Genomic DNA, 27857 nt, shown 5'->3' on the forward strand with positions numbered 1-27857 from the left:
ACACACATACACACACACACACACATATACACATACACACACACACACACACACACACATACACACACACACACACTCCTGTAATTTGCTTTTATACATTACATAAAAAATCTGACTGATAAATGACACTATAAAGTACGGACTTTCGAAATAATTTGGTACAAGATTGACAGAGCTGAAGAGAATTAAAATCAGAGGAAATCATCTTTTATCTTTGAAGAATCCTTGATCTGTGCTACTCTCCCTGATAGTCACTGTCAAAAAGTTTGTGGTCACATCAGTCACCAGAACCTTCTCCACGTTGTTCAAGCAAGGCTTCCAAGTCACCTCATCCGTTTGGCCCAGGATCTGCGACACAGGGATTTTGGCGATGAGTGAAGGCTTCCCCCTCTGTGGCAGCTCTTCGCTGGGTTGATGCACATTCTTTTTGGATAGGTGCTTTAGTTGGGGAGGGGATAAGTAGTTTGAGGGACACTCTTTAGTCCTGCAGGCCTGGGAGTCTGAGCCTATTCTGTGTGAGTGCAACATGCCCCTGTCTGGGCCGCAGTGCTGCTGTGTGCTCCCACTAGCCACGGGCCTAATTTGCTTGTGGGGATAACCACCCAGCTCCTCCTGGTGCCTGTGGGCTAGTTTAATCCCCCTCATCTCAGACACCCTCTCTTCACCACCGGACAGGCCCAACTTGGCCAATTTGAGTGGGCCGTATGTCACCTGCTCCTCTGCCCTCCTCTTGAGGGGCGACAGGGCGGTGGGAGGAGCGTTGAAGGGACTGTCCTTAAATCGCAGCTTGGGTTTGGGCCCTCTCTTCTTGGGGACAACCACAAAGCCATCGGGGCCTGGGGGCCTCTGGAGGACTGGTTGACGGTGCTCTCGGACCGGTTCTGGGGGCCTGACCCGCACACTCTCGCCCCTGTTGACGGTGCTGGGTGGGAAGATGGTGGGGACCACGGCCCTCAGCCCCTCTCGCGCTCTGGGGGTGATGACAGGCTCTGGGGTCGGGTAGGTGACGCGTATCCCTCGGACCGCATCGCTCCTGAACTCGTACAATTTGGCTTTAGCTTTAGCTTGTGCCTAAACGGGGAAGGAAACCAGAGAAGAAACACTTTTGAACGGGGGAAAATCTTATCAACAAAGATGGAAAATTGAAAGTAGGCTATTGCCGATGGCAATATGGGAAAGGTTTTTCCACTTCTCCAATTTCAGTGGGTATAATGTTCTCTTTCATAAAGACAAATTTAAAATGTCAGTTGAGGATACTCTTTATTTGTCATTAAAGATATACTAAGAGTATGCCAACTGCTTTATAATGGCTTAATAAATGTGCAATTGCAATTAGCAAACTATTTTTATTTAAAAAAAGAGTATAATTGCAACAATACATGTACACAATTATAAATGAAGACAGTAGACAAAATCTTTACTTCTCATTATATCCCCTGAAGAATTTACAGGCTACACCAGTTTGCTAGCACTTTTACACTTTCACAATAGTTACTTGTTAGACATGTCTTTGCAGCTCAGTTTGAAAACAGCCATTTACCGGCCTGCGAGAAAACCTGTACTCTAAATAAGATGCTGGTATTAAGCAATTCTCATAGTCGGCTCTCGTGAAAAGACACGCGCATTCGTTTGATGACGTCTTCAGATTTTAATATTTAATTTAAAACCAGTCCCATGCAAACTTTTGGTTTTAGCTGTAACAATTCCTTTACTGATGATTACACGTCAAAACGTGCTAACTTTTAACCGTGCCGAATAATCGATGCACACCCGAATAGACGAACCCTCGCTTTTATAGGCACATTTTATATTCCACCCGTGTAGGCCTAAATTGAGTTCATTTCGAAATATAAACAATTAACCTGGCATGTTTATTGATCAATTTGGCTACTTGTCAATACAACCAATTTACCATGATTCGGTTTTTTAAAAAACGTATTAAGGTCTATTAGCACCAGCCTAACTAATTAGTCTCCCTAAATACACATTCACACCTACACAAATACACATCTAGCACTAAATATAATGTTGCCTTAATACCGGTAGGAAAAAAAGGTGATTCTCATGGGAAAACTTGACACGTGGGATCCTTCAAACTTGCATATTTACGTTTACGTTAGCGCAACAACTGCTATATATTAACCCGATGAAGAACCTGTGGATACACAGTGGGTGGAGACTGTGGTCTGTTTACATGCCACATGCTAGAAATCGTGTCCAACCATGCAGCCCTAAATTCAGTAGATTCCACAGTATCATTGCGTGTTGGATGGATTATTTTCAACAATGCATGTATTTCAACATAGCTACCTTTAGCAGAAATGTCTTCGGTTTTGGGCCTCTCTTCTTGGGCCCAAATAGTTCCCTTTCACGCTCCCTGGAACAGCAAGACACCCATTTTGAGTATCAAGAGAGTGAAGTGCAATAGGCGACTTGCGTGACGGATGCATTTTATTTGGCTGTGCAGCTAACATTGCATGCAATGAATGTACAACATGAACAGGCCCATATCAATACAATTTACCTCTCTTCGAATGCGACGAAGAGGCGGGAGTCCAATATATTTTCCTCCGGTTCCCAAGTGCTAAATCTATGGAGAAAAATACAATTGACAGAGGTTAGTTTTCCACTACATTGGGAATACAAGCGAAGATACGGGCTAACGTTAGCTAGCTTGCTAACACTGCCAGCGTGCTGCGCTGACTTTGTCACTAGCAGATGCCACCTAGCTAGCAAGCGAACACTACAGCTAGCAGCCAGCAACATCCATGTAGAAGCAAGGTTCTCTAGCATTAAATTCAACGCAACTTACTTCGGCGACCAGCCCTTCCATTTCACAAGGTATTCCATTCGACCCTGCGTGTCATCAGAAATAGAAAAAGAACGCTTCGTTAGGGAACTGCAGTAGCGCGTCAAAGTATATTATGCATGTTAGGGAAATGTGTTTCACATACTCTCCTTATTCGCCGTTTGATGATAGATTCGGCTGCGAAAACCCGTTCCCCAACTGCAGACAGCTCCATATTTACTTCAATCCAGCTACCGTTAGCTAAAGCTTGGTGGTGAACGCTAGATATTTTTCTCCCCTGTCTCGCGGAGTGAATTCCAGACAGCCCATAATACTCCTGCACAGAAAAGACGTCATCAAAAAATATATATGTTGCCTAGGAACCGCAGTCGGTGGAACCATTTAGAGTAAGCCCATTGGGTTACCCGTTGCTACGTGCCCGCGGTTGCTAGGTGAGTAGGAGGAGCGTCCACTTCTGGAAATTCTTAAGGGGAAAATGGTGGCATTAGCGCGGTGGATCAATTACTCGGATTATTCGGAGATCTTTAAAAACATATGTCGCCAGATATATAACGCAGAACATGTGCAGAATGAAAATAAATGAACAATGGGATCAACGTTCCTCAAATGTAATACCCAAAAGAGGTGAAGGAAAGCAGATTGAATGTGTGCACATTTCAGTTAACAACTGAACTGTCACACAATATTTCAGTTTAAAGTGCTCCTAATCAATAGTTTACAGTCATGGTAAGGTAAATTGTATGAAGATTCTAGGAGACATTATAGGCCTACAGGAAATGCCCTATGTCTAAATAGAACATAGACTATAGATCACATTCATGTGCAATAGTTTATCCTTATTCCAGTTCTCTTGATCCCTACAGTTTTGTCTTTTTCTCTCGCAATAAAAGGTGTCAATTATAGTCTCCATTCAGTAGGATATTCGTTTAAACCTAAGCTCCAGTTTCCATACACGTTTGACTTCATTCAACGAACACAATCGAAGATGTCTAAATGTGGGGATCAGAGAACACATTCCACCTTTAGCTTAGTCGTAAGTATTTACCTAATTTATAGCCTTTAAAGTGTTTGAGTAGGCTATTGCCATGAAATTGTTAGGTAGGTCTTCAAATAAAATGAATTAACCTGAACATAAACTTTAGACCAATCGGGAAAATATTGTAATTATAGCCTATTAAAAGTTGAGCGAAACAGAAATTGGCCTATAGTTTGAGTTAGGGTATGGAAGTAGGCCTATGCAGTCTAATTAGTTGAGTAGGGCGAGGCTTCATATAGAAAAACAAAAGCTTAGAATAGAGCTTGTAGGCCTATGCATGGGCCTCAATTAAGCCAACATATTTTCAACTCGCAACACCAAGTGATCATAGCACAACCACTCAACAAGGGATAGATTTAGGTCTATAATTTCCACGAAACCGTCACTTAAAACTAACCATAAAATCTCGTGAGTTGCGGTCTCAAATAATTCAGCCTTGGAAAATGAGTTCGCTGACTTGAAATAAGTGCTTAAAATAATTTGCTTACTTTCATTACGATCTGCTCAAATAATTAGACACATGTGTGATAAATCCTGTTGTTTACACAGCATAAATCAGTCAGCCAGGCCTACTGCGTTTATCCACGTTAGAGCAACAACTGAAGGAGTATGTGGAATATATAGGCCATATGTACAAGAAAGACAGGTTTGTCAGACCAAAATAGATAAAATAATAATAATAATAATATCGTTGTATTTATCGTTATTGTTAATTGGATAGACCTAAATATTTATTTTAATTGTTTATTTATTAATACTAATAATAATGATCATATTAATAGTATTGTTATTATCTGTATTATCATTACTATTTCAATATTATTTCTCTAAAATAAAATTAATATGGCATTATAGCACAGATTCAAATGAACAGCATCATGAGACTTGTCGGATCGGAAAAGGTCCATTTCAATCATGTCCCGCGTGTTGGATTATTGTCAAACTTTCCATTCGATTTTTTTTTTTTTTTGTCGGAGCATTAATTTGTCTAAATATTAATTTGCAGTGCATTCAACTAAAGGTTAAACTCACGACACCAATTGATTGGCGGCAGGTAGCCTAGTGGTTAGAGGCGAGCAAGCAACCGGAGGGTTGCCAGATAGAATCCCGGGTCTGGTGGGAAGTCAGCTGGCAACCGGAGGGTTGCTGGTAGGCCTATCAAATCCTAGATTCCATTGCCTGCTGTTGTGTCCTTGAGCAAGGCACTTAACCTCTCACAACAATAGCTCCCCGGGCGCCCAGTTGTGGCAGCCCCCTGCACCTTTCCACAAAACCTGTAGGCTTATATGAACGGTTTGGGTTAAAAGCAGAAGTCACATTTCGGTTGGACCTTGTGTGCAATTGACCGATAAACTGATTTTCTTAATCTGACAGCTATTTGGCTGATCACACATCTACAAATCATTCGCAAATATATTTAATTAAAAATAACATATCCATATGCTCTTGAAACTTCATATTAATTCAGACCTCATCACCAAGTCCCCTTAAAGAAAACAGACTCTAAAAGTTCAGATTGATTTTCAAACAAGATTACAGACCTACATTATGAACTAAATTCCACGAACAAAAAAGGCATTCATTTAACACAAACATCCTTCCATTTAAGAATATAGGCTCATACGAATGATGATTTCCTAATTAGGTTGATCTATGCCTAGTCATATTAATACAACTATATCAGATAGGCTAATCAATCGGATAATATTGCTGTTAAGGCCAACACATGAGTTGAGATGGACGCACAACCATTTGACAAAAAGTATATTGATTAAAATATGTCTCGGAAGTCGGCCTTTATTATGGTCAAAGTTTATTTGCACATGTGAAGAGCAACAAAGTTTTCTACAACTTTGGTATTGGCATTGTCTCATTTCAATACGTTTGCATTGTCAAAGCATGCAAAGATCACGAAAGCCTTCATCTTATACTTCTTAAGACTATAGGCTTTTACTCTCTAGGATCATTTGGCCCCCGTGAGCAACTCGTTTAGGAGAAAACTCATATAGGCCTATGATAACATTGTTTCCCTGATAGACCCAGCCATAATCTATTTCAAATCATCTGATCTTGACTAATAAGCAATACTTAAAAATCCATTTTCCGATTCCTCGACAAGAATGGAGAGCAGAGGCAGGCCTTATATATAATTGAACAACCTAACTGAGATAGACTAATGGTTGTTTCAGTGTAGCATGCATGTCGATTTAAATGTATAGCGGGCCACCCTAAAGCTTAGAGACATGCAGGTCCATACAGTCCATACACAAAGCAAATCTCAAACGCTGACTTAATGCCTAAACCACGAAATAGACTCTTCATTGCTTAATTACACGCCTATAGGTCAATCTTGATACATTGGAAATCACAGTAGGCTAATGGCAATATTGCGCTGACAGACTGCAATGGATATGGTTGAAACAAAGGACCCCCGCTTTGCCAATCATTGCATGTTATTGCATTGTTTGTTATGATATCAATTAGGCCCATGACGGCACCCATGCAGACACATCAACATCGAGTCAATTACAAGCAATTTTCTAATGTAAATGCTCTCAAAATCCCTGTTGACATAGCAGCAGTACAGGACAAAGAAGACATGCAGAAAATAGGCTAGATGGGATATTGTACCGTCCCTCGTGTTATTATTCGTCATATGCATTTACATTAGGTTTTCATTTTGTCTCATGTATTTTTCCACAAGCAAACATGATGCCAGTAATGAATTTTGTGCATCACTTTACCGGAGGAAGACGGGCTGCGGGACTCCTTTTATGGGGTAAGCATTGGTCTCCGCGCGACTGTAGTGCAGCAGTGGTTGCAGCCATATATGGGTGCATGGTCGACCTGTTAGAAGATTATTGGTTCGCTCGTATCTGGGCAACCGCCATTACCTATCGCTCAGGAAAGCAAAAAACGAACATCATGCACAAGGTGAAGAACGAATTTTAATTTATCGTCTCCTATGCAGACACGCGAACACATAATTGCCACAAGCGCGCGCGCACGCTCGCACGCACGCACGCAATCTCTCTCTCTCACACACACAGACACACAGAGAGAGACACAGTTATCATGTATTCCAAGTCCTCTGTGCTTCTTAATTATTTTTTGTTGTTGAAATTTGCATAACAACACAACTTCTTGGGGCTAGTTGTCTAAAAGCTTGGCCAACATCTGTCACATTTTGCATCGGACATAATTAAAATGTCACCTTTATTTTCATCCAGTTGGTCATGAAAGGAAGTAACATCTATAACCAAGACCTTCAAGCTATTTTCATTCGACCTCTAACCGAGATCACATTGCCGTGCACACAATATTGCCAACACAAAAGTTCAAGGTTACACTTTTTGCTGATTAGGAGGAGGGATGTGGAATGTGTGCGCAGAGGGAGGGAAAGAGGCATCGGCAACTTCTGTTTGTTTCGATAGAGCTTAATTGTATAAATTACAGGGCCAGCCAAGGTATCTGTGAAAAGAAACAATGGTAAAACATTAAATCCACAAGACCCAACGCGTTACTATAGACTAGCATGCTCATAATGTCAAACGTTTCCAAACATCATTTAGAACAATATAATTCACATAGGAACAATTCACAGAGAATGGAATGTAATGGGCCTAAATTAAGTGACATTGGTTGCAAAAAACAACCAAGTTGTGAACATTCTGAGATGACTGAAATAGACTGCCAAAAGAGAACACCGCTCTCGCGGATAGGGCTGTAGAATTAGAACACTATTATACAATATATCTATATCTCTATGGTTGGAGGCAACAAGAACAGAATTGATCTAATAATGTAATATAATAAAGCAAACGCTAATAGTTTTGTTATATTGCCACAGAGCCGACACTTAACAAAATGGGTTGGGTTTGTTCCGTTGGCAGACTTGGTAACATTTTTTACTTATGGTCTCCAGACAGTTAGGCTACATACATTAACCTTATAACATTAAGACATCTAATTTATTTAATTTATATCGGTTTCGGTGGTGTCACATGCGCCCATTTTAAAACCGCGATAAAAAATAAGCTGGATAGACTAAAAGAGACAGCCATTTTCTCTCTCGTTCTCTGCGCGTTAAGGTGTCGATAGCAGTTTTTTTGTTTTATTCGGGGGCTCCGCGGCAATGGAATGAAATAAAATGGTCGAGAGTAAAAGCTTCTGCTCTGCGGTTGTGGTTTGTCAATGCGATGGGTTTTTGCGACACATCATCCCTGAAGTGTCGCAATGAGGCGTAGGGGCTAAGGGCAACTTTTGCTCTCGACCGTGCAGCTGCCACGACTCAATTTACAGTCAGTCCGCCATGTTGATGATAATTTAACTGGAATTCTTCACACTCTTTACACTGTCCCTAGTTGCGTTTGTAAATCTACTATATCAAAAAACAGCATGTCAAATAGGGGAAGACAGATGATAAATCGGCCACAGGTTGACCTCATTTGTCATATTTTCCCACATAAATTAGACTCGCATTGTGACAAATGCAGGGCATAGCTGCAATATAAGCCAAAATGTCAACATTTGTTTGCCAACACTGTCAAATAAGTAGGGTACACAGAAACATTGGCTTTATAGAAAACAAAACAACATTTGAATCATGCATGAACAAACATCCGGTAAATAAATACACAGCAACAGCCGATGGATTTATGAATGAGAAAACGTTCAGTGCCATTGTAAAATAACAAACAATTTCATCACTCCAATCCAGTATGAAACATTTTCCTATAATACATAGATTTCCTGTCAATCTCCAATTTAGCAAATGTGTGCGTGTGTGTGCAGGTTAGAGAGAGGACATGCTTTACTTCAAACAAATTGGACCAAAAAGTATACGGACTTTAATCGAACTTGTTTTTAGCGCAGGGACACACGTTTTCCTTTTCGGGAAAAAAGACATGGCAAAGGTGCATGCGAAATCATTGCAGCAAATCTCTGCAATTCGGAAAAATGATTAGGCCAACAAAACATGCCATATAAACCCGGTCACTTTTTAACTAGATACTCTGCTCTTTACAATTTGGTACCACATTGTCCATATAACTTCAAAAGGTTTCAAAATAATTTATGAGAATGGATTGGCGGGGGAGAAGAGTTGGCACGGGGAGGCAGATCAAGTTGGCTAGTTGAAGAGCGAGATATTTGCAGCGGTATTAATTGTTTGGCCCTATTAATTCCCATTATTGTGGGCAACGACTGATTTATGAAAATGTGGCTTTTTTTCGGGTCATGTAGCCTTCTTAGGCCTACATCTGATCCGCTAAACATTGTCACCCCCACTTACATTGTGTAAGCTATTTGAGCGTAGCCTATATATTTAATTGTCTCTGCATAGTTTCCAAAGTTAAGTTCATTTATGAGCAATTATAGGAGGCATATCAATTTATTCCTTCAATATAAATGGTTCAATGACGCACCATGGTAAATCATCTCGATGGAAATCGGTCTGCAGCCTATAATTCTATAGCAATTTTAATGCTTCAATAATGCCACCCAGTGAATGTTTTTTTTGGTTGGGGGATTCTTGTGCCAACTTCTACAAGTAGACTGACTACAAGCCTGTGGAGCCACCCGATTGCAACAAAACTAATTCATATGCTTGCAAATTAGCCTACATAGGCGACAAAGGCCTCGTTGGCCTTACAGGTGTTGATTAACAGGCTTTCTAGCTTCAGTTGCATATAGACAAACCGTTTTGTTGGACAGCTTCATACACATTGGGAATGAAACCATATGCATCCAAGGTGGATTTCATAGGCCTAGGCTAGAAACTCGGTCATTTACTCACATGTGAACAACAACCATGGTTTATGGGGTTGTACCCTGGAAGAAGGTAGCTGACTAAACTCAACTCCACCACGAAGGAAGTCTCTGATTAACTCCAGCAACAGAGTTGAGTAGAGACCAAGCTTTGTGGAATTCAGCTCTGACTACTTCCATTTGCCCAAGGTCGATACAAAATGTTTGCAACATTATAAAACGCTTACCTTGTACCTAACTTTGTCCTCTGTCGTTGCATAGCCTTCCTTTGTTTGCTGAAATACATACTTTTTCAATAAACATGAATCATACACAACCGCAGACATTTTGCTCATTGCTGTTGCTCTAAGATGGGAACTCAGCACAAATGTGCATGTGCTAATTGAATCCCAACAAGGAAACAGTCAGTGGTTGTATTTGATTAACGTTTTATTTTTTAAAGTATTGATTTCAGCAAACAAAGAAAGGCATGCAACGACAAAGGACACACACAGGTACAAGGTAAGCGTTTCATAATGGAAACATGCTGAAGTATTGACATTGGGTGAATAGGTGGAGTTGGTGGAGTTCATCAGAAACAAGCTTCATAATAGAGTTGAGTTTAGTCAGCTTGGAATAAGGAATTAGATAAGATACTGTCCTTCAACATATATATATATATTTTTAAACTGACCATGGGTGAGATGTCATCTACAACGAGGAGGGCTTATTGTAAAAGAGCAGTTAGGTTATTGTGATTGTCCTTAGGCCTACATGCATTTGCCCCAATGCCTTTGACACATTTTAAAGCACTATTGCATAATGAGTGTGACCAACACATGTCTACGGAGTTGTCTAGACTTGCTGCTAACCTTTGTGCTCGGCCTCCAACTGCAAGGCACGACAGAGGGTAGTGTGAACAGCCCAGTACATCACTGGGGCCAAGCTTCCAGGACCTCTATACCAGGCAATGTCAGAGGAAGGCCCTAAAAATGTTCAAAGACTCCAGCCACCCTAGTCATAGACTGTTTTCTCTGATACTGCACAGCAAGCAGTACCAGAGCACCAAGTCTAGGTCCAAGAGGCTCCTAAACAGCTTCTACCTCCAAGTGATAAGACTCCTGAACATCTAATCAAATGGCTCCCCAGACTATTTGCATTGCCCCCCCCCCTCATTTACACCACTGCTACTCTCTGTTGTTATCATCTATACATAGCCACTTTACTAACTCTACCTACATGTACATATTGCCTCAACTAATCAGTGCCCCCGCACACTGACTCTGTACCGGTACCCCCCCTGTTTATAGTCTCGCTATTGTTATTTTACTGCTGCTCTTTAATTACCTGTTACTTTTATTTCTTATCTGTATTTTTTAAACTGCACTGTTGGTTAGGGGCTCGTAAGTAAGCATTTCACTGTAAGGTCTACCTGTTGTATTCGGCACATGTGACTAATACAATTGGATTTGATTTGATCAATAAATAATCTAAATTCAGCAGGCAGGGCCGGCCCTAGCCATAAGCGACACCCCCCCAAACCTCCCCAAATGTTTTGGTTGTTTGGTGAATGAATCTAGCCAGGTATCTAAACTCATAGTAACCATGGTAAAATTTTCTGACAAGGCACGCAGGGCATATGCACAGGGGACCTGACCACCAAGGGGTCCCCAATAATATAGTTAGTTTCTATAGTTGGAAAAGGTACCCAATTGTCATACTTGAGTAAAAGTATAGATACCTTAATATAAAATTATTGAAGTAAAAGTGAGTCACTCAGTAAAATACTACTCAAGGAAGTCTCAAACTATTTAGTTTGAAACATTGTTAAGTATCAAAAATAAATGTAATTGCTAAAATATACTTAAGTGTCAAAAGTATGAATAATTTCATATTCATTATATTAAGCAAACCAGACTGCATAATGTTCTTGTTTATTGTAATTTACGGATAGCCAGGGGCACGCTCCAACACTGAAAGATAATTTACAAACGAAGCATGTATTTATTGAGTCCGTCAGATCAGAGGCAGTAGGGATGTCCAGGGACGTTCTCTTGATAAGTGTGTGAATTGGACCATTTTCCTGTCCTGTTAATCATTCAAAATGTAACAAGTACTTTTGTGTGTCCGGGAAAAAGTATGGAGTAAAAAGTACATCATTTTCTTTATGAATGTAGTGAAGTAAAAGTTGTCGAAAATATAAGTAGTCAAGTTAACTACAGATACCCCCAAAAAATGACTTTAGTACTTTCAATTATTTTTTACTTAAGTACTTTAAATCACTGGTTAGTGACTCTCACTCATCATATTACATCGGAATAAGACATGGCAATAGGCCCTAAAATGTTTTGCCCGCAAGGTGGGGGACGGGGGACGGGACCCAACAAAATTTCACTTAGGGCCTCAAAAGGCTAGGGCCAGCCCTGCAGCAGGCCAGGAAGCGAGGTTAGTTCTGCATCTATTTTAACCTCCTGCCTGTGATGAGTGCCAGTGCAAGAAGCAACAATGCGGTTTCTACAAGATTGTGTTGCAAGACCGCAGTTCATCGTCTTTTGCTCACCTGAAAGACACCCTTGGGACAATGTAGATCACCCTAACATCTGATCATGCACAGTCACGTAGCCCATAAAGAAGAGAGATTTGACACATAACTTTCTTACCATTTTAATCTTGCCAAACACATCAGGAGAAGCCTTTTCAGTTTAGTCTGCTCACACGAACAACAAAGTCCCTCTTAAAGCAGTTACAATGCATATTTGATAAAAACCAAGTGCTGAAAAGGGGTTTCAAACAGAACATTGTGAAGGTCCCATGAACTCATGTTTTTTGATGATACCAATATAGGCAATAGACTAGCCTAGGATACCATATGCCTTGCCCTTGCAATGAAAACACTGAATGCCATTGAAACATTAACAGTGGTACACGCCCACAAAAGGCCACAGGCCTATCAAACGCATTAGCATTAGAGTGTAGGCCATGAGAACAGGGATTCATAATTACTTCTGTACTTCTAGTTATAACGGAGAGTGAAGAAAACAGGGTGAATAAAAGAGTAGCCGGACATTTCCTTAAATGCATTGAACAGGAAAGGCCACCTGTGTTAATATGACATGTAGGGGAAGTCATCATTAGTTCCAACAAAACGGCAGGGATGTATGTGATTGTTAGTTGGCCTACACGACCTTCTAAAAATGAATACTACATAAATCATTTCCAACTTCCCTTCATGTTTCACATTAATAGTGAATAGCTACAATAAATAGGATCAATTATAAACATAGAGTTGTTTTAAAATGAATAGTATCCATGTTATGGGTCTTGAAGAAAGAAATAGGCCAATGGGACTTGAATTGATATCTAAAATGCCACATTGTTACAGAGCTACAGGGAATGAATGATATCAGTGGGTATTTCACATATTTACAATAATTGAAACCAGTAATATCTATCTTCCTAAACGTTACCCTCAGATAAGAGGCTAAGGCCATCCCCTTCGCAGCAGCCATTCACCCCCCTCAGCCAGCCTACAACAGTGCAAAGTACATGTTAACTCCAAGGTCCTTCATTGACTTGTGCAGTTTGACCCGGGAGGCCCTGTTTGTTTGACTCTCCCTGTCGTCTCACGTTGCATGATCTGCCCAAGCAACAGACTTCTACCTTCCTAGTTTTAATCTGTCCATCCACACACACGCGCACGCACACACACACACACACACACACACACACACTCAAAAGTTTGGACACACCTTCTTATTCTATGGCTTTTCTTTATTTTAACTATTTTCTACATTGTAGAATAATAGTGAAGATATCAAAACTATTAAATAACACATATGGAATCATGTAGTAACCAATAAAGTGTTAATCAGATCAAAATATATTTTCTTTTGAGATTCTTCAAGGTAGCCACCCCAGCTTTGCACACTCTTGGCATTCTCTCAACCAGCTTCATGAGGTAGCCACCTGGATTGCATTTCAATTAATAGGTGCGTCTTGTTAAAAGTTAATTTGTGGAACTTCTTTCCTTCTTAATGCGTTTGAGCCAATCAGTTGTGTTGTGACAAGGCAGGGTTGGTATACAGAAGATAGCCCTATTTGGTAAAAGACCAAGTCCAAATTATGGCAAGAACAGCTCAAATGAGCGAAGAGAAATGACAGTCCATCATTACTTTAAGACATGAAGGTCAGCCAAGAACATTGAAAGTTTCTTCAGGTTCAGTCGCAAAAACCATCAAGCGCCATGATGAAACTGACTCTCACGAGGACCGCCACAGGAAAGGAAGGCCCAGAGTTACCTCTGCTGCAGAGGACAAGTTCATTAGAGTTACCAGCCTCAGAAATTGCAGGCCAAATAAATGCTTCACAGAGTTCGAGTAACAGACACATTTCAACATCAACTGTTCAGAGGAGACTGTGTGAATCAGGTCTTCATGGTCAAATTGCTGCAAAGAAACTACTGATAAAAAACACCAATAAGAAGAAGAGACTTGCTTGGGCCAAGACACATGAGCAATGGACATTAGACCGTTGGAAATCGGTCCTTTGGTCTGATGAGTCCAAATTTGAGATTTTTAGTTCCAACTGCTGTGTCTTTGTGAGACGCAGAGTAGGTGAACAGATGCTCTCCGCATGTGTGGTTCCCACCATGAAGCATGGAGGAGGTGTGATGGTGTGGGGGTGCTTTGCTGGTGACAATGTCAGTTATTTATTTAGAATTTAAAGCTACCAAAACATTCGGCAGCAATACGCCATCCCATCTGGTTTACGCCTAGTGGGACTATCATTTGTTTTTGAACAGGACAATGACCCAAAACACACCTCCAGGCTGTGTAAGGGCTATTGGACCAAGAATGATGACCTGGCCTACACAATCACCCGACCTCAACCCAATTGAGATGGGTTGGGATGAGTTGGACTCCAGAGTGGAGGAAAAGCTCAGAATATGTGGGAACATCTTCAAGACTGTTGGAAAATCATTCCTCATGAAGCTGGTTGAGAGAATGCCACGAGTGTGCAAAGCTGTCATCAAAGCAAAAGGTTGGCTACTTTGACAAATCTAAAATCTAATATATAAAACACTTTTTTGGGGTTACTACATGATTCCACATGTGTTATTTCATAGTGTTGGCGTCTTCACTATTACTCTACAATGTAGAGAATAGTAAAAAAAAAAAAAAAAAAAAAACCCTTGAATGAGTAGGTGTGTCCAAATGTGTGTCTGGTACTGTACATGCGCACACACAGCCCGTCATTTTGCAACGTCGCTACACATGAACGCACAGACACACACACCACAAGCAGGCAAATAAACTGAAAGAGGGTGTCATTTACCAATAATCAATACATAGACTTTTTCTTTCTCAATATATAGACCTGAAACAAAGACTGTAAACCAAAACGGATATAAAGCCTTTGTCAAAAGTAAATCATATTTACATGAGTAAGTGCTTTTTCACTGAGCCCTGATACCATGTGTCAAAATAGCATGTACTAAAGTAGTTTGTAACTCAATTAGAAGCCTACATCGTCAAGTATGACAAAAACTCTGGGTCTCATTTAGAGAATGATAGCCAAAGTTACGTACATGCAAATTATAGGAGGGTTAGGAACCCCGAAACAAAATTAATCACAACCCCACTTAATGCAAACTGTAAGGGCTCTTATTTACATTCAAACATCTGAAAATACCAATATGTTCCAACACACATTTGTACAAATTCACACAGTTGCTGTTAATCCCTCGTCCTCAGATTGTCTTTTGTCAGCTTCGTTACACTGTAACGTATTCCTTAAATGTCACCGTGAGACAGTTTGTTGTAATATCCGTGATGACTATATTCCCAAGGAAAGGCTTGAATGAAGGAAAAGGCTCCTCCTCCACAGTATGTTCTGTTGTGATAGCCAATGGCGGTTTTGTCTGTTCTGTTGTGATAGCCAATGGCGGTTCTGTCTGTTCTGTTGTGATAGCCAATGGCGGTTCTGTCTGTTCGGCAGTCTTCACCTCCTCGGCAGAAGGAGCCACCTGTGTCTCTGTGGGAACTGGAGCCTCCCGTCTGGACCTCACACAGCTGAGGTCCATGGGCTCGTCCTGGTTAGACTCCAGGAAGTCGTAGTCCCGCTGGCCATTGTGGCTATGGTGGCCATTTTGGTCCGTGGAGTTGCTTTGAGGAGGTGAGGACACAGTGCAGGGTATACTGATACTCCGGGAGTTTAGAAACTGTTTACAGCCACCCCGGTCCTCGCCCTTGTCTGCCTCCGAAAGGTGACGTTTGAGGGCTGGAGAAGAGCCCTTTCCTGGCTGAGTCCTATGAACCCCCATCTCAATGGGCCAAGGGGCAAGGTTAGGTTTGTCGGTCAGCTGCAGGGGCTGATCCTCCGTAGCCTCCTTCTGACCCCTGACATTGAAATGTTTATTCTGCTCTGTCGCACTAAGCCCCATTTTGGGCGAGTCGACCTTGTCAGCAGGACACTTAAATACGTTAGATCTGTTAGACCCTTTGTTGCAGTCTTTCGCGAATCCATTGGTGAGACCCAGTTTCTGGACGAGCCTCATCTTTTCAAGTTGATTTTCTGCTGCATCATCATCATTGTCCGGCTGCGGCTCGCCAAGGGTTTCCACGTCTCCATTTTTAATCCTCGCCGCCTGCATGCCGTTCTCCATGTACTTGCTCATGACAATGACGATGCGTCCGTTCTTGTTTTTGTTCTTGACGATCTTCAGCTTGCTGTCGCTGACACCGTCGGCCTCCAGCAGTGGTGCGTCCTCTTTGGCCGTGCTCTGCTCCGATTCGCCACTGGGGCCGTTGAGGTGAGCCGGAAGCTTCTTTAGCTCCATGGTGATATCCTTGACTTTGCTCAGGCAGCCAGAGTCCTTGTCCCGGACCCACTTCTGCTGCAGCGCGGGAGGCAGGTTCCAGCTGTGGTTGGTGGGCAGTTCCGGAGCTTTGGTGGCCTCCCTTGGCTTCATGCACTGGGTGCTGTCGTACATCTTGGGGTCAGGCTGGTAGTGGTGATGTTTCTTGCTGTTGAGCTGGTAGTAGAGCTTCTTCTTTCCGTTGGCCTGCTGCTCGGCCTCCCTCTCCTTGGCCAGCAGGGGCTGGTACTGGTGGTGCTTCTTGCTGTTCAGCTGGTACTGCTGGGTCTGCGAGCGCACTGTCTGGATGGGGTCCACTTGCTGCCGGTTGTCCTCGTCCAGGGTGGTCTCCTGAAGGCCTGAGAGGACGCTGGATCTCCGGGCAAAGGACGGGACCTGCGAAAAACACAGCTGTTAGTTAACTGATAGAGCGGACTTGTTGACATCCCCATCTGACTGATTTTCTCTCTGTAATGAAGGTTGGGAAAATGCTATCATCAAATGGTGTTCCTCTAGAAGATCTTTGGGTGAGTCCTGAGCCCTAAACTGGTGTTTAGTTCTAAACTTGTGTTTAGTTCTAAACTGGTGTTTAGTTCTGTGAGGGCCTTTCATACATAATTGTAACATTTATTTGATGAAATGTATCGTAATACAGGAGTTAATTGTCCCCTCCAAAATATGTGAAGACTCACCTGGCCCATCAGGTGCTTTGGCTTTGGCCCTCTTTTGCGATATCCCATAAGCTGCTCGTATCGCTCCCTGTGAAAGGCAGAAAACGCCACCGTGACACTCAAACCATCCACAATAACGGTGATGTACTAACAATAATGAAATAGCGTAATGCAATGCAGTCATTTATGGGGGAAATCCCATGCACCATTTCATCCTAATTGGTGACATGAAACATCAGTGGAATACCCCTCAGTCAAATCCCCCTGTTTTACCACTAGATCCTCTAACTGAACCCACGAGACATGAATTACAAACCTCATCCTTTATGTAGTGCAGGGCCTACAGGCTTCTATTCCGTATTACTTGTTTACCAGGCACTGCTGTATATCAAAGTCCTTCTCATGTCAAATATAGTTTAGGCCCCGACTAAATCTGCATTACTCCAAAATCATTTCCACATGCAATTCATCGTTTTTAGTTCAACATTCAATCCATAGAAGGATGGAATAGATTCAGGGCTTGAATTAACTACGCATCTATAGACTATGTAACGGGTACGGGTGGATAGGATATTTTTCCCATAGCCCACTGTTTTCCATGCTTACTCTAGAGCAGTAAGTCAATACCCAATGAGTACTGATGTCACCCCCCCCTCCTCCTCGCGCACATCTAATTACGGTGGCGACTCCGTATATTTTCATAGCCTGGTACTCTGCCCGGTGATGCCCCCTGGAGAGTCACGTAATTAGCTACAATAAAAACTCCCCCGTTTAGAGACAGAGATAATGGCGAAAACAGACACCGCCCTCCGTCAACATTTTCCCTACTGAGTGACCTGTCTCTTTTAAAAGCTGGTTTGCGCACACTGCGGGAGAGGATGACAGCAAACCCGACCATTGGCCCGAGTCACTGCATAGTTTTTGCGCCATAGTGCAGTTGTAGTTGTGTGTTCACGTCCAGAAAACCCCCACAGGAGGTTTAGCAATTACCGGTTAATAGTAACGCTTGTCCAGCAAACAAGGCATCTTGAAAAGGCACACGGTGTCTTCAAGTGGATGCTTCTACGGTTGTTACAGAGATTTTGCCTATTACTAATTACTAGTGCCCTTTTTGTCTATCTAATGTCGTTATCAGTGCCTTCCTCATCCAATACATGCTGAGGTGAAGCGGGGATGGGGGGATAAGATAAAAGCATGCAGTCAAGGAATGTTTGGGCCTGGTGTCTGGATAAGCATATAGCCTGTGAAAGATGATAGCCTAATGTGGCATGGGCAAACTAAAATCAATCCATCGATTGTTATAGGCCTAAGAATATCACATAGGGACAACCACGAAATTGACCACGAAATTGTAACAGTCATACGCAATCTTTACAAAATGTTTTCAATCCGATGTGTGTGGTCACTGTATAGGCCTACTGTTATTATAGGCCTACTGTTATTATAGGCCTACTGTTATTATAGGCCTACTGTTATTATAGGCATACTGTTATTATAGGCCTACTGTTATTATAGGCCTACTGTTATTATAGGCCTACTGTTATTATAGGCCTACTGTTATTATAGGCATACTGTTATTATAGGCCTACTGTTATTATAGGCCTACTGTTATTATAGGCCTACTGTTATTATAGGCCTACTGTTATTATAGGCCTACTGTTATTATAGGCCTACTGTTATTATAGGCCTACTGTTATTATAGGCATACTGTTATTATAGGCCTACTGAGATTTTTTTATTATTTTTTATATTTTTTTATTAAAAACATTGTGATCGCATCAGGTCCTTTTTTTAGGGCTTTGAAAAGTTTTAACATTGCCATAGGAAAATGTCATTCAATTAGGCCACATTTTACGCACACCATGAGATAGAAGCGGTGCGCTATGCGCGCACACGCACAGACAAACGCACAGAGCAGCGCCAACCACCCCCATTGACTACGTAAGGTTGTCATGCCAAATCGAGTCTGTCAAACTCACCTGTTCTGGAAAGCGTCAAGCAGCCGCGGGTCGAGAATGTTTTCTTCTGGTTCCCACGTGTTATATCTATTAAGACAGAAAGTGTGTGAGAGAGAGAGCGAGAGAGAGAGAGAGCGAGAGAGAGAAAGAGAGAGAGATATTAATATCAACATCAGCAGAGGTCGCCTTCTATCAACCAAACTACAAGCATATCAAATGTGCTTGATCCGCTTGATTGCAGACAGAATCCATTGTAAAGTAGCTAGGCAACTTCTGTAATCAGATTAGCTGTTAACAGTTAGCAGTCAGTCTTGACGAAATAGGCCGACATACGAAACATAAACATTATTGATAAATGTGTAATAAAGTAAGAGCAAAGTGTAGCCTATACTCTGGAAATAGGTCATTATAAAGTGTTAATAATTGCTAGGAAGTATACTTCACAAAGTCAGCACAAGCAAAACAGCAACTCTATGAGGGCGTTTAGGGTAACGTGGGGTAACAAGTCCCCGGAGTAACTGCCCCCCCCCCCCCCCCTACATTTCTCACAGAAACCACTTTGTCATCCGTCTAATCTACTTTTTTTTTTTAAGTCACTCGAACAAAACGATTCTGAGGTAAGGTGATCTAATGATTGTCATTTAGAAAAAACATACATATATATTCAAATTACGTTAGACCTATACACTTTTTATAGATGTACCATTAGGGCAATCCAATGCAAGATAATGGTACCTAACTTAGCATGTCCAAGTCATCTGCAAATAACTCCATTGAGTTACACAGTCAGTTTTTTCTATATACTGTAGCATTTGGACATGATTTTGTGTGAAAAGGAGAAGAGGAACCTTCCATCAAAACCTCATCATAGTGAGGATATTAATAGTGAGATGTGTAATGCCATTGTTTCAATATTTCATTTATTTACCTTAAATAAGATACATAGATTATAGCTTTTAAGAGCTAATTACTAGAACATGTTATTGGGGGGCTAGTTACCCCAGGTTACCTTCATTTTCACTTAACACATCAATTAGTGATAGCATCCTAAACGCCATCGATCGAATCAAACATTCTCTTCAACGCGCGCAAAGACGCACCCGCGCCACACACACACACTTGAAAACTTGAAATATTAATTTGCATTACTAAGGTAGTACTAAAGTATGCTATAGTATTTTAAAAGGTAACTTACTTTGGAGACCATCCTCGCCACTTGACTAGGTATTCCATCCTCCCCTATACGCAGATGAGAGAACATATTGGTTCATTTGATTATAAGCGGTTCTTTGACATTATAGTCTATCTGCAAAAACACAACAGCAACATAATTTACTTCCATCAATTACGCAATATATTGCATAGCGATACCAACTAACCCTGTTTGTGGACATTGAGCAATCATATATTTGAAGTGTTTTCAAACCTTTCGATTCCGCTTCTTCTCGATGCTCTCCACCGCAAAGACGTGCTCTCCCGCGGCGGGTAGCTCCATTTCCGATGCAAAGGGAAGGTTTCTCTTCCAATCCCTGTAGAAAATGTCACCCTTCCCGCGTGTGTGCTGTTTTTCCGTCGTTCAAATTGATACGGGAGATTTCCCTTCTCTCCGATCTTCCCTCTCTTTCCCTCTCACTCTATTTGGAATTCGTTGGCAGTAGCAGTGCGATACGTTTTGCTTTGCACACGAGAAGGGGTCGCAGAAAACTGTTAACGCAAAGAGCCATTGACGTGACGTCAGGAGGAGGAGGCGCTTTTGGGGGCTGGGGCAGTTTCATGCTTGAGCCCATGGATGTGTAGGGTGAAATGGAACTGCAAGAGGGTACTATGAAAAGTATAATGTTGTTTTATGATATGTCAAATTGAGAATTGTAACTGAATATTTGCCTTTTACGCATGTCATCCAAATCACGAAAAAAGGAATCAAGGCTCCATGCCCATTTCCTTTGATCTATTTTAATTAATGTAGCCTATTTGTTAACGTATTCATTAACATTTTCACAAGTGTATGGTAGATATTTCTAAAGGCCACACCCATGATTTCCTTAAAGTCTGAAACCGATGGATAAATGAAGTGATCGTCATTGGTGTGCGACTCATCATCAATAGGCCTACTGAAATTCAACTTTGGGGTCCCACACCAAAACAAATATATGCAACAATTAATTATGGGTATGGTAGGCCCTATGTAGCCCATAACTGAATGATACAATAAATGGTACCCTGAGCATTTAACCACGATAGAAAACCAACATTATGCACACTGATTAAGCTATAGAAGATTGTATTAATCAGTCCCCTATCTAATTGACACATTATACTAATAATAACCATCATCACCGTCATAGGATTGTGATAACTGTATTATGGATTTCCCAGGTTATTTACGATCGTTTTCCAAAGACTTCACACGGGGATCTTTGAAAGAAATTCCATAAACGTGAGCTTTGCTATTCGCCTTAGTGACTTGGCTAACATACCCAATGGCTGAGCAAGGCTGCGTCGTGCTGGTAGGCATTTTCCATAAACATCGACCCTCTCCATCCATATGATCTGTCCTTCTTTTAATACAAGGTCATATGTAAAGCCATTTTCGAGAGCCAGTGTCGCGGTACGGGGCATCTAGTGAAATTTCTCTGCACATCAATGGCCCGTGGTTGTGTCAGAGATATGTAGGTCACATCAGTTAGTCTTAAACCCGGTTGGCATTTCTTCCACCGCGTTTATTTCTGCCATGACTTTGACGGGCACCAGCCGCTGCGTTATCACTTTTGGGCGACAGACGCATGGGCCTACCTCTGGCACATAGAAAAGGCAACATAATGTGTGTTTGCTTTTTTTGCACCTTACAACAGCACAGTTGTTGCCGCTGGTGGTGGTTCGTGTGTGTCTTATGCCCGCTGTCTTTTTGAATCATGAAAAAAGGTTGAACATGTTGACAAGTAGGCTATAGTCACCGCACACGCACGGTTGTACACAAGCACGGTTGTACACACGCTACACACGCACGGTTGTACACACACACGCACACACATACACGCGTAGATTTGGCTTGTCAAAAGACCTGTTATATTGTATAAGTCTTACACATTGTACAATTATTTGTATTTGTCTACATTGTTATTTATTTCGTTATATGTTTTCGGTATAAAGGCGCGAGCGTCGAGTATAATTTTAAACCTAAATAAAATTCAGCAGCCCAAGGGTTAAAGGAGAACAGTTCATGCAGGCGGCAATGTTCAGCCTATTGCAGACAGGCACGACTTCCTTTCCTTATAAGGCAATGAGCTCAAAACGCCAGACAAATATCACATGAACTAGTTGAACGACCAGCTTCACAAGAGTATTTGCGCACAAATTCACTCCCATACTCACGCTGGCTATCAAAACATTCATTCATTTTCAATAGGTTCAAAGGAAAGACCACAAAGCATTGTCATCGTGGCTCGAGCAGCGAGCTTTGAGCGGTCACAAAAACAGCAATTCTATAACATTCGTAATCTTCTTCACAATAAATACCGTTTACTGCAAGGGCCACAATACTCAAATACACTTATTTGGATGAAAGCCATTTGAAACGAAGTTTTGCCATCTTTTTTTAGTAGATACACTATTCTCCAATCACACCTGACCCTTGATATGCCCATGGAAAAATCACATTTGTATGTCACCAAAAGGCTATGACTGTTGTATCACCTATCTTGTATAGGTTTTGCGTAATATTACAATTTATGAGCCATAATAGTTAAAGATGTAACACTGTATGTAATTGGAATGATAAAAATGGACACCAACACATCATTTCCACTTCACTCTCTTTCAACTTGCGCGTGGCACATGTTCAAAGGTTCAAGGGAACGCGATGCACGTGCAGTCCAATTAATATGTTATCATGTCCATGCAAACTCCATACGGAGAATTCTGTTCGGAGAATAACCCGACTGAATGAACAGACCCTTTCAGCAACTGAAAGCTCAATGTCACTTATAAAAAAAAATCAGCAAAGGGATCTACATGGCCAATTTGAGGAACAATTATATCGTAGACTAGGCCTGCATCATGTCATAACTGCAACCAGCCATTCCAAAACTACAGCAATTCGATGTTTATTAGGGGCATTTCTTGTGAAGTCATCACACATGAACCTCTAACCCACAGAGATAACGCATGATTCATCTCAAGATAATAAACCCATGTGAAACTCAGGTTCAATGTTTAATTGGAGATTTCCATTCTTACATAGAATGATGACCACACATGAGACTGAAAATAGCCTACACAATTTCCTCTTAACTTAGAAGGACAGTTTATGCATAAAGGACTTTCAAAGTCATTCATTTGTCTTGATAGAAAATGATGTTCCTGACAGCACAAGGTTGACCAAATAGGTTACAATGGACCAGGTGATCTATTTCATTTAGGTTACAGTTGCCATGGTTGTTGGGATGAACAGCCAGATTGTATAAAGAATTTGAGAAGACTTGTAGTGTGATATGCCCTCCTTTCAAGTAAATCCTCTATTATATACGTCAAGCTTTTCTAAAACAACTCATTGACTGCCTGACATGTACTTCACAGCCTCCCTATGCCAAATGGGACTACAACTAAATGTATTGAGCAAAATGAATAAACAAAATGAAACATACACACTAAAAACAAATGGTTCGATATAGTGCCATATATGGGTTCTTTGGCTTGTAACCAACCTTTATTTGAAGGTTCTATAAAGAATAATGCTCATAAGGTTCTAACTGGAACTCGTATGGTGCTATAAAGAACCCTTTCCCAAGGTTCTATAAAGAACCATTCACATAGCCCCCCAAAAAGATTTCGCTATGGTTAGAACCCCTTTTGAGACTGTATAGAACCATTTTTTTTTAAATGGATCTTTATAGAACCTTGATGGAAAATGGTTTTATAAAGAACCTTTCTCAATCATCCCATAGGCTCTTTGTAGAACCATACAGGTTTTTCTATTCTGGTTTAATAGCCATATTATATTGTTAAAATTCCAGTGGTTTTATTATTGTCTTAATTAACAAGTTGAATCAGGTGTGCTAGCTCTGGAACAGCTTTTTTAGAAACAGACAACCATTACATTTACATTAGGTCCACATGAATGGGTCCAATGACATGCATTAGGTATGGGAGAGAGAAAAATATGAATTATGTTAAGCAATGGGAAGTATAGGGGACATGGTTGGTGAGAAATTGAAATTATGGCCCTCAGAACAAGGGTAGGGGATGGTGCAGGGTAGGTACAAAGAAGAGGAGGGCATTTGGGTCAGGGGTTTTGAAGGGAATCGTTGCTGCATGTATGAATCTGTTTGAAGGGATGTGGGCAAGAGAGCCGGGAGAGCTAGGCAGTGTACAAAAGGGGCAGTATGTAGTGACAGGATGGTTTATACAACAGGGCGACATCTGAGTAAGATGACATTTAGCCTACACGTAGGAAATAAACTGACTTTATGTGCGTCAGAGAGAAGAAACCTGACAAAGATCAAATGACGAAGAGCTTAAATTACGACCAAGAAACTGTGTATGGAGAGAAGGCATGAGAGTTTACACAAGAGGAAGGGACCAGGAATGAGGAATTTATTGTCCAAGTATGTAATGGTGGAGAATGATAAGAATAATAAAAAGGATTTTGAACTGAAAGGGACTGTACAGACAGGTAAACCAGGAGGAGTCTCGGGTGGATGTGACAGATGGGGGAAGGGATGAAGAAAGATTTGAGAGTTGAAGCAGGAGAACAAAGTCTTGGCTTCGGAAATTGACCAACTCAACTAGATAATATAGCATGGTAATTTACATACTGTTTACACCATGTATATGCTAATTAGGTGGAGTTAATGACACCTGTTAAACTATTATAAACTATCACGATTTGGAAGACCAAACAAGTGGCTACCAATGGAGGTCTTCATCATTAGGATCCGTGACTTTTATTCAACTCAATCTTTTAAGTCCTCCACCCACATAGTAATCCTTACTTTCAAGAACGAAAGGAATCATTTCCAGGTTGGGGCACATTCTTATGGGAATAAAGAATCAAATGTGCCACTGTGAGTGATGAATATCTCCATTGAGCTTCAATATTCCGGTTATTCAAGAAACATCGGCTCTGATGTTCAGTCATTCATAATAGGGACCAACACAAAGCTCTAAAATAAATAAACACACATATGACTCATTCATAATGGCTTTTATGCCAGAGGGCCGTTTTAGTAACGTCAAACAGCAGCCTTCCCAGCAGCCTTCACCAGACACGACGCAAGTCGTTCACGTCTCTCCACACATCAGGGGAGAGAGCCACGATGTCACGATGACTCAACATTCTCCTTAGAACAGGCAGGGTAATTGGTTGGGAGTCTATGGAGCAGCTCAGGACGTCAGAGGCAGGTAACAGTTATGCCTTTTGAACAGTCAGCTGACTCACAGTTGAGAATGTTCTATTCATGTTTTTTCCTCTTTTTCTCTCCCCTCTGCTTCTAGTGACGTACTCTCCCTCCCTCTCTCTCCTCTCTCTCCTCTCTCTCCTCTATCTGCGTCTGTCTGTCTGTCTGTCTGTCTGTCTGTCTGTCTGTCTGTCTGTCTGTCTGTCTGTCTGTCTGTCTGTCTGTCTGTCTGTCTGTCTGTCTGTCTGTCTGTCTGTCTGTCTGTCTGTCTGTCTGTCTGTCTGTCTGTCTGTCTGTCTGTCTGTCTGTCTGTCTGTCTGTCTGTCTGTCTGTCTGTCTGTCTGTCTGTCTGTCTGTCTGTCTGTCTGTCTGTCTGTCTGTCTGTCTGTCTGTCTGTCTGTCTGTCTGTCTGTCTGTCTGTCTGTCTGTCTGTCTGTCTGTCTGTCTGTCTGTCTGTCTGTCTGTCTGTCTGTCTGTCTCTCTCTCTCTCTCTCTCTCTCTCTCTCTCTCTCTCTCTCTCTCTCTCTCTCTCTCTCTCTCTCTCTCTCTCTCTCTCTCTCTCTCTCTCTCTCTCTCTCTCTCTCTCCTCTCTCTCTCCGCCTACCTCTCTACTCTGTCTGTCTGTCTCTCTCGCCTCTCTCTCTCTCTCTCTCTCTCTCTCTCTCTCTCTCTCTCTCTCTCTCTCTCTCTCTCTCTCTCTCTCCGCCTACCTCTCTCATCCCTCTCTACTCTGTCTGTCTGTCTCTCTTTCTGCCTACCTCTCTCATCCCTCCGTCCGTCCCCTCTCTCTCTCTCTCCGTCCGCCTACCTCTCTCATCCCTCTCTACTCCCTCTCTGACTCCACATGGCCCCACCCACCAGATTAAACCAGTTCATCAATCGGAATATTGACCGTGCCTTTCGCGGTTTTACGAACCCCCCCCCTGCTCTTCGTGACGTTCAAACGGCTTCTTCTGCTTCCATGGTAGCTCGGATCCTTTAAGCACCAGAACAATCAAAGCAGGAAATATTGTGAACGTCAACTATTAGAGTAAAAAGAAGACTATAAAAAGCTCCTGTTGGTTGTGTGGACGTCTGTGGTAGTTGGTGTGATGTATCGGTTCACTGGCAGCCAGGTGTGGTTAGTTGGCAGAAAGGGAGTGAGTCCCTGGTCTTGGTCCACTATAATCTAGCACCTCTGATGGCGAATGTTAACCGCCCCTAATCATGTGTCTGGCAGGGAGCGCCACAGACGCCATTTGTGTTGCCTGTCGGGGTCTGGAAGAGACCCAGTGAGAGAGTGGTGCTGGTGATGGAGGGCCAGACGGGGTGAGAAGAACAGACTGGCCACGGCTGGGAAGACAGACAGACTGGGCAAGGATGGGCAGACAGGCTGGGTCGGCAGATAGACATGTCGAGTGAGCAGGAAAACAGACAGAGCGGGAAGGCAGGCACACTTAGAAAATAAGGGTTCAAAAAGGGCTCTTCGGCAGACCTTGTATGATAACCCTTTTTTGGTTCCAGGTAGAAGCCATTTGGTTCCAAAAAGAACCATTTCACCTAGCAAAGAACCCCCAAAGACTTCTTTAAGAACCCTTTTCTAAAAAGGGTCTACCTGGGCCAAGATTACCTACTGCCATATAGATCTTGCAGAACTTTAAAAACCTCTGAAGAGAATTCTAGAAACCTCCACAGAGCTCTATAATCCTCATTCTCCTGTCACTACTGTATGGTTGCCACCCTGTCCGAAATATGAGAACAAACAACTGGAAGTGAGTACTACATTAGTTAAACTCCAGCCTGAACATATACAGTATATTGGCTTTTTAACATTTTATTTAACCTTGATTTAACTAGGCACGTCAGTTAATTAGGAACAAATGATTATTTACAACGACGGCCTACCGGGGAACAGTGGGTTAAACTGCCTTGTTCAGGGGCAGAACGACACATTTCTACCTTGTCAGCTCGGGGATTCGATCCAGCAACCTTTCGGGTTACTGGCCCAACGCTCTAACCTGCCGCCTAGGCTAGACTGAGAGTTTCGAGATCCACCATTGGAGATCCCCCCAACATCCCTCTAGCCATGATGGTAACCTAGTGAACCCAGAAGTGACAGAGAGAGAGAGAGAGAGACCCTGATAGGCACCAGTAGTCATTTACGAGAGAGAGGGAGAAGGGGGGATCTTAAGCTGAGGAGTGAGGGTCTAGGATTGTATTCTATGTGCCTGTGAGTGTCTAAATGTTAAGAGCGGCCTGCAGCCACCCTGACAGGGCTCGATGGGGGATGATTAGGCTGTGCCATCACACTGGCTGCCCAGCCAGGCCCAGCCGAGTGCTGCTGTCTGCAACCACTGAGGAAGAATTATTATTAGGCCAACACAATGATTAGCAACCGTCTTAAC

At 42.0% G+C, this 27857-nt stretch overlaps 2 protein-coding genes across 2 annotated transcripts; both read right to left on the bottom strand.

Moving 5' to 3' along the window:
- On the bottom strand, nt 1-3121 carry LOC124015965 (chromobox protein homolog 8-like). Its single transcript, XM_046331464.1, has 5 exons — nt 2955-3121; nt 2813-2856; nt 2525-2590; nt 2311-2377; nt 1-1071 (listed from the first exon to the last, which is right to left on the bottom strand). The coding sequence occupies exons 1-5, from the start codon at nt 3021-3023 to the stop codon at nt 202-204; spliced, it is 1116 nt and encodes a 371-aa protein (XP_046187420.1). The 5' UTR covers nt 3024-3121; the 3' UTR covers nt 1-201.
- Nucleotides 3122-14728: 11607 nt separating this feature from the next.
- LOC124015683 (E3 SUMO-protein ligase CBX4-like) lies at nt 14729-20815 on the bottom strand. The gene is made up of 5 exons (XM_046331082.1): nt 20505-20815; nt 20274-20317; nt 19100-19165; nt 17142-17208; nt 14729-16845 (listed from the first exon to the last, which is right to left on the bottom strand). The coding sequence occupies exons 1-5, from the start codon at nt 20571-20573 to the stop codon at nt 15367-15369; spliced, it is 1725 nt and encodes a 574-aa protein (XP_046187038.1). The 5' UTR covers nt 20574-20815; the 3' UTR covers nt 14729-15366.
- Nucleotides 20816-27857: the final 7042 nt, after the last annotated feature.

The sequence above is a fragment of the Oncorhynchus gorbuscha genome, linkage group LG26 (genome assembly GCF_021184085.1).
Source record: "Oncorhynchus gorbuscha isolate QuinsamMale2020 ecotype Even-year linkage group LG26, OgorEven_v1.0, whole genome shotgun sequence".
Classification (NCBI taxonomy): Eukaryota; Metazoa; Chordata; class Actinopteri; order Salmoniformes; family Salmonidae; genus Oncorhynchus; species Oncorhynchus gorbuscha.

What these genes read in the sequence shown, in the direction of transcription:
- LOC124015965 (XM_046331464.1), bottom strand. Translation starts at nt 3,023, where the DNA reads ATGGAGCTGTCTGCAGTTGGGGAACGGGTTTTCGCAGCCGAATCTATC. An exon ending in TCAAACGGCGAATAAGGAGA is followed by an intron (nt 2,857 to 2,954) that starts GTATGTGAAACA and finishes GATGACACGCAG; the next exon opens with GGTCGAATGGAATACCTTGT. An exon ending in CGAAGACATTTCTGCTAAAG is followed by an intron (nt 1,072 to 2,310) that starts GTAGCTATGTTG and finishes TTCCCCGTTTAG; the next exon opens with GCACAAGCTAAAGCTAAAGC.
- LOC124015683 (XM_046331082.1), bottom strand. Translation starts at nt 20,573, where the DNA reads ATGGAGCTACCCGCCGCGGGAGAGCACGTCTTTGCGGTGGAGAGCATC. An exon ending in AGAAGAAGCGGAATCGAAAG is followed by an intron (nt 20,318 to 20,504) that starts GTTTGAAAACAC and finishes ATCTGCGTATAG; the next exon opens with GGGAGGATGGAATACCTAGT. An exon ending in CAAAGCACCTGATGGGCCAG is followed by an intron (nt 16,846 to 17,141) that starts GTGAGTCTTCAC and finishes TGTTTTTCGCAG; the next exon opens with GTCCCGTCCTTTGCCCGGAG.